Source organism: Hirundo rustica, chromosome 4 (genome assembly GCF_015227805.2).
Source record: "Hirundo rustica isolate bHirRus1 chromosome 4, bHirRus1.pri.v3, whole genome shotgun sequence".
Classification (NCBI taxonomy): Eukaryota; Metazoa; Chordata; class Aves; order Passeriformes; family Hirundinidae; genus Hirundo; species Hirundo rustica.
The window spans coordinates 59,679,355-59,693,883 of NC_053453.1; the positions used below are offsets into that span (position 1 = coordinate 59,679,355).

The following is a 14,529-nucleotide window of genomic DNA, read 5'->3' on the forward strand; positions in this document are numbered from 1 at the left end:
ATCATTTTCTTACCAAGAAAATAAATTAATAATTTCAAGTGCCAAATTTGAATATGTTTCTGTTTGCTAAATGAAGGAAATTTCTCCTGTCAGAAGCGTTTCCTTATGGAATAGATCCTTAACTAGGAATCTAGGGTAAGATGAATTTCTGCATCCCAAAATGTCTTATTAATTTTACTGAGTACTACATTATTCAACTTACAGATTCCAGAGGTTTCTGGATTTGATTTATGCCTTTGTAATATTAAAATAACACATAGCTGAAGAAATGGGGATTGTCTTGGGAACAGAATATGGGATTACTCTTTCTTTGGCCTCTAGTAGCTTCATGTTCCCTTCTGCCCCTTCCTACTCCTGTCTGGGAGCCAGGCAGTCACAGCATTCTTGCTTGGAGAACATGGAAATGAACTCTCTCTTGGGTTCACTGGACACTGAACTTGTAGCTCTGATTCTGTGAGCTTGTGTTTGGAAACAAGGCAGCAGGTTTGTGCTCTCCTTTGAATGTGTTTTAACTTCATATGCCCAACTCACTGTTCCACACTCTAGGGTAAGGGTCCCTGCGTTGGGGATTTGGGTTTTAGACTCTGACTGCTACTGAATGGAGGAACCTTCTCTCAGTGTGAAGTTAAATTAATGACCCTGTGATGGAAGAAGACAGGATTTCATTGTAGTTCTGTTTAGATGTGCTGCCTAGCAAGTAGAACTACCTGCCTTACCTGTTTTGTCTTACTTGACTATTTCTTGCTACATAAATCCAAATCTTACAGCCTGAGGTTCTGGGACACAGCATTTGCAAAAGGCCTGCCTTACCTATGTTATATTTTGGAATTTGATCTCAGACTAGAACTAAGTTTGTCCTATTAACTGAATGCCCTTCAGCTGCTGAAGTGCATCCTACAGTTGTGTTTCACTTGGAAAGACCTGCATCCCTGTGCTTCAAGACAAATCTGCAGTACAAAGCAAAGCACGGCAGGTGAGACATGAAGTGTCTGCTATCATTACTCTTAGAGTCAGGGTGTGACGTTGTAAATCACATATGTTCAATTGTTACATCGTCAGCTTAAAATTGTGCCAGTCATAAGCAGCATGCACAAGAAAATGTGTATCATAAAAATAAAAAGTGCTCCTCTTGGCATACTATTTTACCTTAAAAAGACTACAGGAGATTGTCTTATTTAATTACTAGATCCAGAAGTAGAAGATACAAGCTCAATTGCTCCTGAATACCAGCAAGTTTTGGTTGAGGTAAGGTTTGATTGGGGTAAGATTTTTTTTCTTTTCTAAATATGTTGCCTCAGTTAAATGCTCAGTGTGCATTTTGTTTAGCAATAAAAGCTACTTACTTGATAGCAGACAGGAGGTTATTGCCTTTATTCCCAAAACCTTGGTCCTTTAACACAAAAAGTCTTCACGTGAAATTTGGACTGCAAACCATTGGGGCAATGAAAATCTTTTACTGAAGCAACTGTTTAAGTACTGTGTTTGTTATTTCCAGTGACCATCCCAGTTGCAGCAAGGAGGGAGCACTGCTGTACAGGAATCCACAAGGATATAGAGATTACTTTCAACTCCAGCCCAAGTTTTTATCTCTATTGGCCCGTGAGAAAAGCTGATGTCTTCCAAATACCGGAGTGCATGGGCTTTGTTACTGATTTATGAGGTCCGACTGCTGTGCTTGCCTTGTGGCTCCTGACCTCTGCTCTCCCCTCCCTTAACTTGAAACTGCTTTCAGTTTCACAAGCAAGTTTTACCAGAAGTCGTGTGACACCCGAATTTCATAAATAACTTCCCGGTGTTCAGATTAAGAAAATATAGGGAACTCTCAGTTGTTTAGCTCATATTGTCCAGCAAAGTTGTGTTCCTGCCTCAGGATAACTTTGTTTTGTCAGAGACTGGGTGTCAGCCCAGGTAACATGTTCCTTAAACTCAGGAATTCCTATCAGCGCTATGATTTCTTGCAGCCAGCTGAAGCACATAGGAGAGCTTGCTTTGCCAACTCAGCAGAATTCCTGGACTATGGATTTCAAACCTCTGACTTCTGTTGCTTCTGAAAAAAAAAAAAAAAAAAAAAAAAAAGCAAGATTTATAGTCTCTCAGTTTGGGAAATCTGTGAAGAGCAGCCAAACAAAGGGTCATTCTGTCAAGGGATTTCAGGAATTTATTTATCTCATCTTCTAATGGTGTCTGGTGTAAGAAACTGCTACAGTTACATCTGTGACAAGGTTGCTCTGGAGAATAGAGAGACACCATTCAATTTGACTTCACATAATATCTGATCTCTGCCAGCCCCATATAATTGCAGTACTGCATGGTTCCAAAAGGTGACATTACTAAGGAATAACTTATAGAAGTATTTTGCTAATGATGTTTCTGCAGTATAAAGCAGTATGAGTGTATGAGGCATAAATGCTACGTTACATATTTGATATATTTCAGTAATAATTCTCTAGACAAAAGAGGATGACAGGAAATATGCTTTGCTGAGGTGATGGTTTCCTTGTTTGGCATAAATGAACAAATGGCAAATGACTTGTCTGTTACTGTCAGCATGCCAATAAAAAACACACAGCTCTCTAAGAAAAATGGAAGCAAATGATGATGCAAAATTAAAAAGAAATTTATATCACGGAGAAGAAAGCCTGGAAATGTTTTCCTGACCTCAAACATAAACCCAAGAAGCCTTATATGGAAATCAGAAGATGACAAACACAAAACTCATACCAAATTGATTTTTTGCATTATAAATAATTAGATAATGAAATTTACCACCAGAGGTTGTCATTGGAGCCAAGAATTTAGTGTGATGGGACCAAAACCGTATTATATGTTTAAAAAAGCAATCTAGTTTGCAGTAACATAGAAGAAATATTGAACTGTCTACTTCAGATCTTACAGCAATATCAAAATTATTTAATATACAGTTTTGGAATAAGAAGATCTTATTACTGCATTTTTATATTTTCCCCAGAGGGTTGATGCTGGAAGGTCTTAAAGATGAGGTCCTGAAGTAGATTGATATCAGGGTACATTTGGTGTGGCAGTTCCTATCCTTATGTCAATTAACTTAAATAACCAGTCTGACTGCTACTGCCTTTATCAAATCTTTGAGTTTTTTGCTCAGTACAATGTAAGTCAGCCATGGACATTTAGAGTTAAAGCTACAGATAAGCATTGCTTTTTAAAATACTTATTGCTTTGGCACAGTCCTCAACAGAGCTGAGGTAACTGTTGGTGCAAGCCATGACACTTCATAGCAGAGGTATTTCTGGCTCTCACTTTTTAGCCAGAAATCTAAAGTGTGTTAAACTTAGCATTCTGATGCTTCTTAGCTTTATATCTTCTTTAGTACTTTCTTCTTGCATTTCTTCCTTAACTCACTTCCTCCATCTTCACTGCGCTTCTCCATTGGTGTATCCAGCCCTTCACAAGCCTCTCAATGTCTCTGCTGGGCAAGCTGGTTTGTCTCAACTTGGTTCAGCAACTGATATTTCCTCTGTGTGCTCCTTGAAATATTACACTGATAAAATTCTAAGAATAGCCATAGAGAGCACGCTGCTCTCCTGGCTTCCAAATGTTGTCAGCTCAGAGACAGCCCCAGCTAGATTTGATCCCTACATAGCTGTTTTTATACATGCAATGCATTTCTCCTTCCTAAACTAATCCATACAACATCTGAATCATCTTAAAGTTTTACTGTCCACAGCATCCTTTGGCAAGGAGCCCAAAGGTCACCAAAGCACCTGTATGGGGCTGCTGTCTTTGTTTCATTCTGAGCTGGCTCTTGCTTTCATTAGATGTTCCCAAATTATCTCTATTGGAAGGGAGAGTAAAGAAATTGAAAAAAACCTGATTCTCTTTCACCTACTCCAGGTTGCTAATGATTACACATATCTCTGATCCTTGCTACCCCGTGCCATTTCTTTTGCAGAGTGAAGGCTCCTGGTTTAGTTGGTCTTGATATAGAAGCTGTTCCAGACCTTTCATCATCCTTGTTGTCCCTCTCTGACCCTCTTCCAGTTTTACATTCTCGCTGAGATGTCCCACTTCTGGTCTAAATTAAGACCTAAACCAGGTTTCACTTTCTCCATTTAATAGGAGTGTCCATGAGGTCATATGGCAAAATAAAAGTGGTAGGAGGAAAGAGATTCACATAGAGAAATAAGCTGTTGTTATCCATCTTCACTGGGAACCAGCAGCTTCTTGTCCTTTGCAACTGGGGTCGGGTCCCTTCCCTTCCCTTCCCTTCCCTTCCCTTCCCTTCCCTTCCCTTCCCTTCCCTTCCCTTCCCTTCCCTTCCCTTCCCTTCCCTTCCCTTCCCTTCCCTTCCCTTCCCTTCCCTTCCCTTCCCTTCCCTTCCCTTCCCTTCCCTTCCCTTCCCTTCCCTTCCCTTTTTTTCGTTCCAGAGACTCAAGGAAGGAGAGGATATCAGCCTCGACAGGAAACAGCAAACCTTTTAAAGAGATTATTTGCTGTGTCAGGGTAATATTTCCTTTTGTCCTGGAAGCTGGAGAGGTGGATGCCAAATGGCCTTTTGGTATTAATGATCTCTGGCTGCGGGATGCTGAGAGCTAATGGGTGAAACCACTGGCTAATGTTTGTATGACAGGAATGACACCTGTCATTCAGGACCTTCTTCCCAAAATTTCCCATGCATTATCTGCTTCTCTCTGTGCGGCATACACTGAATTTTGGAGTGTTTCAATTTGCTTAGCCATCTGTATGCTTTTATCACAAAATCTTATTCCTCTGACAACCAGAATGAAATTGCTTGGCCAAGAATGAGAAACTTTGTTGAAAAGATGTACAATAAGTACACATATCCTTGTTCTTTCCTTTCACATTTGAGTGTTTCAAGATGTGAAGGCTGGAAAAGACTAATTTGTATAGAACAAGAATAAGAATTCTAATGCCATCCGAAACTTAAAACTTCCAGAAGCCTTTTTATTCTGTTGCTTACAAGAAAGAACAAAGTCCAAATTAACTCAGTGCCAGCATATTCATAATTTATCTTTCAGAAAATGCACTCAAATGAAAGACATTTGAAGATGAGACGGCTAATTTGTTGTGATCTTGCATCACAGGTCATCCTCTGGTTTCATTCTATCTCTTTTTATAACAGTTGAGTATTAGATCTCATGTTTCCCACTTCCTAAGGCACCTCAACCTTACCTATTATTACACATCTAAGTTACAGAATTTCAGATGATTATCCAAGTGTCTCACAGCAAAACAAAAAATATCCACAAGAAAGCAAACAGAATAAGCTGTTCTAAGTGCGTCCATTTCAATTCTCAGTGTGTGAACAGAAATGGAAGAATATCCTTTTCACTGTGCAGTTTGTAGGAGCAGATCTCTAGTTCTGTTCTTCCCCAGAAAGAACAGAACGGTTATGCTTCTTCCCTGCCCCAGCAGCTTCATTTTCCTGCTCTGCTGGCTTTGTGACAGCAGATGCTCTGGCAGTTTGCCACTCGGCACTTTTCCTTGGTGCTGTCTCTGGGTGGAACGAGGCCGGCCTGCCCCACACAGGATACCCGTGGCACCCGCGGGAGTGGGCCCGGAGATGGTCACAGAGCTGGTGGGGGGTCTGGAGCACAGGTCCTGTGAGGAGAGGCTGAGGGAGCTGGGGGTCTTCAGCCTGGAGAAGAGTACGCTCAGGGGGCACCTGATCACTTTCTACAACCACCTGGAAGGAGGCTGTAGCCAGGTGGGGAATCCAGCTCTTTTCCTGGGTGACAGCAACAGGACAAGAGCACATTGTCTTAAACTGCCCCAGGGGAGGTTTAAGTTGGACATTAGGAAGAATTCCTTCACAGAAAGAGTGATTGGGCATTGGAATGGGCTGCCTAGGGAGGTGTTGGAGTCACCGTCCCTGGAGGTGTTTAAGGAAGGACTGGAGGTGGCACTCAATGCTTTGGTCTAGTTGACATGGGAGTGTTCAGTCACAGGCTGAACCCAATAATCACAGAGGTCTTTTCCAGGCTGTGATTCTGTGTAATAAAACCTGGCAATGGCTTTTGATACAAGACCTCACCGACCCCGCTACGCCCCTCGAACGCCCGCTCCCCCCGCGCTATCCGAGCAGGGCGCGGCCGGGGAAGGGCCTCCCTGGCCTACAACTCCCATGGTGCCCGGCGGCGGGGCCGGTGCGCGCGGCGGGCGCGCAGAGGCTGCCGGGGGCCGGGCCGTGCGCGGGGGCCGGCGCCGATGGCGGCAGGCGCAGGGGGCGGCTGAGGGAGCCGCCGGTGCCCGTCGCGTCCATCGCCCGCCGACGCCTCGCCCGCCCCGTCCCTTCGCCCGCCGCTATGGAGGCGCTGATCCCCGTCATTAACAAGCTGCAGGACGTGTTCAACACCGTGGGGGCCGACATCATCCAGCTGCCGCAGATCGTGGTGGTGGGCACGCAGGTGAGGAGGGCCGGGCCGGGGGCGCTGGCGTTCACCGCCCCGAGGGCAAGGTCGGGGTGTCCATCGCGCTTCCGCCGCCGCAGACCCGCCGCTCCCTCCGCCAAGGGCACGGGGGGACGCGGCGAGCGAGGGCGGGCGGGGCGGGCGGGACACCCTCGGTGCCCGCGTTCCCCCCGCACGCCTTCCGCGGCTCCGCTGCCTCACCCCCGACTGCGCTGGGAGCGCCTCGTGCGCCGCCCGCTCGCCCTTTGGAGCTTCCCCGGAGCGGTTCGAGCGGCCGAGGAGCTCCGCGGGGCTGCGGGGATGGCCGGTGACTCCTTCTGCTCTCTCTCCGTGGCTCCGGCCCGCTCACCGGGAGTGCGGTTGGCGTCAGGGGACCCGGGGAGCGGCAGCCGCCCCGGCGCGTCAGCGTGACCGCCATCGCTGCTCGGTCCGCGGCTTCCCTTCTTCCACAGCGGCCGTGCAGCCGGGGCCGAATGAAGGGGATGTGGTAGCGGGACGGCATCTTGCAGGCGTGGATGGTTTTCCTTCCCCCCGAGTTCTCGTGCCGTTTGGACTCTTTGTCTTAGCTGGTGATGGGTAGTGACGGTGAGAGGTGAGGCCGGCGTCTGTTGGCTGCAACAGTTGCAACACGTGCATGGTAATGCTCCTGGGCTCGAAGATAGCTCAGACCCTTTCATATCTCTTCAGATGGGATGCTGCTCTTCAGCAGAACTTCTGGCAGCTGAACGTGCTTGACCAGAACTGCAGCAGTCACAGGGGAGTAGAAGATGAAGTAGTAAACAGAAGTAAAACTTGAAGCTAATGGATTTTGTTTCTTTGAAATTTCAATATCTATTGAATATGCTGTGCTCCTTGACAATAGCTTGCTCACTAGAGACTTTATTACCAAGTATTCAGGATTTTTATTAGTAACTTAAAACACCAGCTATATATGCAAAGGTAATGGCATTTTTCTATGCAAGATTAAAAAAGTATTTTTTCCAGTTTCACACTATGAAACGTATTGAAGTGGCGTTTTTTAAAAATACTTTTGAACAACTCTTTTCCGGTTATCTTTACCTACGTGTAAATACTTTCCATGAGTAAATACTGAGATTTAAAACTGTATTGACATGCCTTTGCCTTCAGTAGTCTCCCCATCTATATCTGTTCAGTGCTGTATTCAGGATATTTATGAATCCCCATGAATTAGCATGGAATTTCCTATCATGTCAAAACAAAGTCCTTTATTGACTCCAGGAAAATATATAGTAAGATATCTAACAAGCTGTATCTTTGGAGCTTTTGTTTTAGTCAGGGTTGCTCAAGAAAAAATTGTCTTTACTGACATAGTAATTCTTTCTGTAGGTGGTTTTTTTATGCAATTAGTGTTAGTTGAAATAAAATTTTATTAATGTATTAATTTGAAGTCAGTTTATTGGAGACCAGATTTCTGGAGATGCATTAGATATGGCCTTAGAACTGATAGTTTTGCTGCTGATAACTTGCCTCCTTTTTTTTTTTTTTTTTTTACATGTGCCTTTTAGACAATCTTGTTTCTTTGTGGCCTTTAAGTTTGTTCATACTGTTGATGTATCTGTAGCCCACTGGCATATGCTGTCTTTGCTTTTTTTGTCTTTGAATAATATTCACAATAAACAGTCTTGAATTTTTCACCTCCATTTTTCTTGTAGGAAGCAAATGCTGCCAGTTAATGTTTCTGTAATTCTCTGTTAATTGAGTTATGACTTTTTTCTTCCAATTTACCAGTTGCTTTTTTTAATTGGCCTTTTTACATATTCAGCAAGGAGAGGAAAAATGCTTTTTAAAGTAGTTTTCTGTTTATTTTTTTCTCTCTACTGTTTTGGTTTTTTGTGCTTCTGTCTTTCTGTGCTTCTCATTCTGTGCACTAAGTTAATTCTTTTCTAGAGGGTGTATAACTAGAAGCTGTCAATAAACCTTAATTCAGCTGTGAATATTTTCTGTTTCCTGTGTTTCCTTTCCTCTACCTCTGTTGTTTGGGATTTGTTTGCTACCTGCCTTGTGCCCTAAGCAATTGAAATGCATTAATTTTTCCTCTTTCTAGATACATTTTGATGCTAATTACAAATTGTTTGTCAGTAAATTTTTCACATTTGGATGGCCTCTTGCGCTTGTAGTGCCACTTCCTGCCATTCAGTCATGAGAATTCCTTCTCATTCTCCCCATAAATATTGTGTAAGTTATTTCTGTATCCTAGCAGAGGGTCATTTAAGAAAACTGGGGACTGTGCTGGTAGAACTCAGAGGACACCTTCAGACTGCCAGTTTTTCTTCACAGTTTCAGGGGTTTTCTGCCATTCCCAGATAGGTGTTCTATTTTTTCCCCAATTCTGTATTGCAGTTCCGTTTTTAGAACTGTATGACTGAAGTGCAAAAAAAAAAAAAGTCCAGGGTAGGAATATGATATAAAAATTGTTCAGCAGTGCTGTAATACTCAGTGTTTGGGTTTGTACAAATGCACTGTATTTGTAAGGGATAACAAGGTGGTATTGAAGTGCCTCAACCAAACACATTAAAACTACACTACCAAAGTGGGCATAAGATTTAGAATAAATTTAAGAAAACCAACCAGACAACAAAATATCTGCCTAGAAGTAGATAAAAATGAATTGTCTTTATTTATTTTTCGTGCCAATAATTTTTGGAATATGTTTGGTGTTTTAAGTAGTCATCAACCTAGTTTTATACAAACTTTAGTGTCAGCTTTGTAGCAAAATTCTTCTAAGACTGACATTATAAAATCATCTTGTGGGCTTTCTTTGCACTTGGTAGTGTTAACTAAAGTAGTGACATTGTAGTGAAATTGATGTAGCAGCTGATGGAATTCACAGGTGAGATTTTGGAGTGACCTTTCATGTGTACATTTATAGATTACTTTTGCTCAGTCTTCTGTTGATGCCATTTTGAGGCTTTAAATGGGGAGGTGTGGTTTGCAGTATTTAGTGTAGACTTCTATTGGGAGTGGCTCACAGATGGGCGTTAGATTTATTCCTTTTTTTTACTGTTTGGTGTAAGTATCATGTTTGATGCTAATGTTAAACCACTTTTTATTGCACGGTGGAAGGTTTCTTGATCTGAAGTCACAGCCTGAGCACGTGAATATGTATAAATTTATATTCTGGTGAGATAAATAGTTGGAATGCAAGTTTGGCTTTTAAGAAGTTGACAGCAATGGGAAGGTAATATACAGTCCTGGCTAGTGGGATAAGGAGATGAATCCAGCAGATGCTGTCAAAGCATCCCATCTGAGAGAGACTGGTACCTTGGTCTGGAACTTCAGGTGCTCTGCAGAGCTTCTGTGACTTTCCCTGGCAGGACAACAGAAATTTAAACCACTTAGCTCATTCAGTGTAGCCTACATTGCGTTGGCAAAAAGCCAGTTGGAGGTGAAGAAAACTCCAGTTTGCACCAAGCAACCAGGAAAACCCCATGTCAAGCACTGGTGTATCTTCCTCACTCCTCTCTTGCTGGGTTGTTGGCTTGATTTTTGTGGGATTTTGTTTGCTTGTTTGATTTTTCTTTGGTGGTGTTTGTTGTTGTTGTTTTGTCCAAGGATCTTTCCTGGCAATTCAAGCAGATCCAAAAACTCATTTGTAAATACATTTGAATAGAGGATGCAACCAGAGCATTGCTTCCATGCTGGCTGGGGACAGTTTATTTTTTCTCCCAAATGTTTGGCAAACGTCCTGATTTACTTTTTTGTTTTGTTTTGTTTTGTTTTTGTTTGTTTGTTTGTTTGTTTGTTTTTCCTTTGTTTTCATATCTGACATTTACAGTCTCTGGTTTTGGGTGTAACTGTTTTGCTTTTTGCCATCCTTTGCTCCTGTCGAGTCATGCCCTGACTGTTCTGCTGTGTGTTTCAGACAAGCAGCAAAGTGAGGCTGACATTAATTAGCTGTTTACATTTACCAGACATAATATAAATGTTGCTGCTGATTTGGTACAGTGCAAACAACATTTAGTGTTGTGCTGTTTCTTTTCTCTGACGGGCTCCCTGTTTCTGAACAGCTGAACTTTCTGAGTCCTGAAGGTTTCTGTGATTGAAAGGATGGCATTTTCACTGTTTCCATCTGCAGACTTCATATGAATTAAAATAAAATGATAGGTCTAAGAACTTGATCCTGTATTTTAGCATTCTGTGATTCTTAATATGCAAGCATTATTAAACACTTGTTTGCAAATGCCTGGTTATTTTGGAAGAATGGAGAGTCTGCACAGAATTCACAGTTGTAGAAGGATGTGGATAAAGAAGTCCTGTGCTTCTCTTTTTTATTTTTTTTTTATTTTTTTGTGTTTTGTTTTGATGCTTTACTGCAGGGGTCCTGTTTGTCTTGTGATTGGCAGTTGTTTTACTTGGAAAAACCAGTAATTAAATTAAACCAGGTGAATCTTCTGTGTTATCCATGGGGCACAGTGCAAGGAAAACATTTTCAGGAAGATGGAGGGGAAGAGTATTTAAACAGATAGCACAGGCACTTGTTTTTCACAGTCTGGAAAGAAAATAGCTGTGTACTTCTTGGAAAAAAATTGTTTGTGTAGTTGCCAGAAGGTTGACTAATTTAGAGATTTGGAGTTTGAGTTTTTTTTAATGATACCGTTGTTTAGAACTTTTAAATTTGGAATATGCAAGTTGGCTTTGTTTTGATTCACTTTACTGCAAGTCATGAATACAGCAGTATACAAAATACCATGTGAGGTCAGGATATCTGGCTTGCAGACATGAATCTTCAAATACCAGAGTTCCATGAAGTAACTGAGAGTCTGTTAAGTTTCTACTTAGATGAGGCATTTTTTTCTTAAGTGAATTATTGGAGGGCTTTGGCAATTCATGTACTAAGGAAGAAGACATCTGCTAATCATTGCTATATTTGCTGTTGTTTGGCACATGTCTACAGTTAGACATGGTGTAAATGCAGGATTTCTGAAGAATTTTGACTGAACTGTGCCAGTTCTGGCATTCCTTGTACATTAGCTGTTTTATGTGGAGGTGTTTCCTGTGACTCTGAGTCTCCCTGACTTATTCAGGAGAGCTCCGTTCAAGTAAATGGGGAATGCCCTGCAGGAACAACAGTCTTGTAGTCTGGACAAGATCTTGCATGTATTTTGTAACAGTGAGTGCATTATGCTGGTTTTACTGCTTTCTCAAGTTGGGATCAGCCTGTTGTGTCTTTTGCATCTTTTAGAAGTGTTATTTTGTTTCAAACAATGTCTTAAAATAATTCATTTGGCCTGCTTATAGCTTTCACATTCTTTTCTGATTAGTAAATAATTTTTTAAATTTGTTAGCTGTTTAGAACCAGCCTAGCTTGGGGCATTCCTAGTTTGAATAGGAAAATTTTACTGTAATATCTGTTCCAACCAAAGCAGTTCCTTTGTGGAAACTGCATGTGTACTCACCTTTTATTTCAGAATAATTCGTATTTGCAAAATAAGGAAAGAAAAAAAAAATAGTGGTCCTCTTTAGTTATAGCGGGCTGAACTTTTCTAGGATGGCTAATGCAAATAACTTTTTAAAGCACCAATGTGGGTAATATTCCTGTGGATGAGATCCCAATGATAGAATGAAAAGTTAAGAAATTCTATATGTATGTATTGCCAAGAGCAGGATTTGCCAGCAGGGCTTTTATACTTCTTGTACAACAGAAACTGCAGAATTGCCACCATTTCATCTCAGATGTCTAAGCCAGATGCATTGATTTACTTAATAGAACTCTTCAGGAATTATTATGTCTCATTGAGAAGTCCCCCTTACTTCAGAGTTCCTTACTGTCATTCTTGAATGTTTGCATTGTGCCACTCCAAAAGTCGTAGGGAATTCTGGCATCACTGCCTCTCTTTTCTTCTGCTGTCCTGTAATCAGTGTGTGTTGTGTTGCAGGAGTTCTTTGCATTTTTTTTCCCTATTGGATGAAATAGTAAGAAAACTTAGCACTTTGCCCTGTTCAAGAGCAGTGAGCTAAATTTTATACGCCTTTCAACTAATTTTTGTTTTGGAAGTTTCCCAGTAGTTTATTGGACATGTTTCCTTAACAAGGTTTTTTCCCCACAGATGATGTATTGTGCGTTGGCTCCACAAAGACATTATGAAGTCTAAAGATAGACAAAGGTAGGCAGGGGATTCTTCTAGGATGACTTCAAATTTGTTGTGGCTGATTCAAGTCCAGTATCGTTTAGTAGTACTTGAAATATGTAACAATCAACAATCTGGGCGTGTGACTGTAAGAAATTTGATGGTTCTTGTGCATCGGTGAGACTCCAGGTGAGCCTTGTGTTAATTTGCCTTCTCGGACTAATTTGATTTGATTGACCTCATAAGAATAAGAGCCGGCTTTGCTCATTTACTGAGCTAATTGATGAGACCCTGTGAGCTAAAGGACAGTGAATCACAAGGGACCTGGCCTTCCTTTAAGGGCAGCCTCATGGAGAACAAAGCAAGAATCCATACACCTGCTTGGGAAAATGAGTGGATGTCTAAGGAGAGCAGTATTGAGGGAACTCCTGACAGCCTGAGCACAGCAGACTCATGCAACAGGTAGAAATGAGGACAGGCTCGCTCAGGGATATAAAAATCCTGCCTGCATGGGCAGAGATGGTATCTATGTTACTAGCAGGGACATCAAAGGCAGCAGGAACTTCCAGCACCAGATCAGAAGTTACAGAACAAGAGAAATGAGGGAAATACAGGCTTGCTGCTGACTGTGACAGGTGATCCAGGGCAGTGAATGTGGACCAGGCTGAGGTGCTTGATCCTTTCTTTGCCCTGGTGTTTTCCCTTGTCCCTATAGATGAGGTTAAAAGTGGAGAATAACTCAGTGGTGCAAGAAGATTGGGTCAGGGCTCTTTTTCTGATAGGGAGAAACATCATTGCATTCTGGTTGGTGTAGGGCACAAGTCTTTTAAAACAGGAATTTAAATACCTTTAGGATATTCCTTGTTAGGAATGCTAATGAGGATGTGGAAATGGAATAAGAAAGCCAGTGAAGTAAATGGGATGGGATGAATGTGACTGGTTCATAGTGTTACTTCAGCATTTTCAAGATAGTCTCTTCCATCTGATTTCTCAACGACCCTTAGGTGTTTTTGAAAGTAACATCTCTGGCTGTTAATGAAGCGGGACAAGTATATCATGCACTTGCTGTGTGCTGCTTCTGAATTCCTAAAACTGTGGTTTGTAATGCAGCAGGTTTTTGTAACCCACGTTTTCTCTTAAGAATTAGTGTAATGGATGGGAGCAAATGCCTTTTGATACTTAAGTACACACAGTTGAAACATGCAGGGACAAATAAAGAAGAAGTGAAGAACAGGGAAGCAAAGCACCTCATGAGCACTGTTGATAGTCGAGGTGCTGGTTATTTGGAGTGGATCACAATTCTTAGAGCTTGCACCTTTTTAATTTGGGAGGATAAGTGCACAAATGTTTCCCAGTGACTGCCCTTCATCCTTGATTGTCAACATCATCTTCAGATTAATGTAAACCTATGATGAACATACAGGTGTTACAGAGCAGTGAGAATGCTGATAAGGTTTCAACACACTCTCACAGTACATATGATGTAAAATACTGAAGTCCTGTGTGCATCATCTCTTTTTATCTTAGTGCTTTGGGGCAAAATGGTTTTACCATCCTCCAGGCTCAGGTGTTTCTCTGTGAGAATAATGGTGGTTGGCAGAGCAGAGTGTAAAACACTCAGCCATGGTAGTTTGACGCAAAGGTTAAAGGAGTGACACAAGATGTTCCTGTATTTGCTCCCCCTCTTTTTTTTTTTTTTTCTGAACAATGTCTATTAAGTTCCTTTCTGTGGTATCTTTGGTCATCAGTAGTAGTGTCTGTTTACACCTATGGTATGAAGGACTGGCTGGACTGACTTGGTATTTTTAACAGACCCATATCTTTTGCTTCCCCCTCACTGGCAGAACAAGATCAGCTTTGTGTTTACTGCCTTCCTCACCCTGTTCCCAGACAATCTTGGTAATGGATGCTGAGGAGTCCAGATTAACAAGTGCGTCATTAGATAATTGTATTCCACCAGCAGATTGCTTTAGTTGGGAGTGTAATGCAATTTGAAAGAATTTCCTGATGCATGGTGTACTGTAATGTTTCTT

General features: G+C 41.8%; 1 protein-coding gene across 4 annotated transcripts in view; it reads left to right on the top strand.

Moving 5' to 3' along the window:
* The first annotated feature begins 6,190 nt into the window (after nt 1–6,190).
* Nucleotides 6,191–14,529, top strand: part of DNM1L (dynamin 1 like) — a 35,266-nt gene continuing 26,927 nt past the window's right edge. For all 4 annotated transcript variants that reach the window (XM_040061167.2, XM_040061169.2, XM_040061168.2 and 1 more), the window contains exon 1: nt 6,191–6,404. In XM_040061167.2, coding sequence (XP_039917101.1) covers nt 6,303–6,404 — 102 coding nt within the window. In that variant the 5' untranslated portion in view covers nt 6,191–6,302. The remainder of the gene's footprint in view (nt 6,405–14,529) is intronic.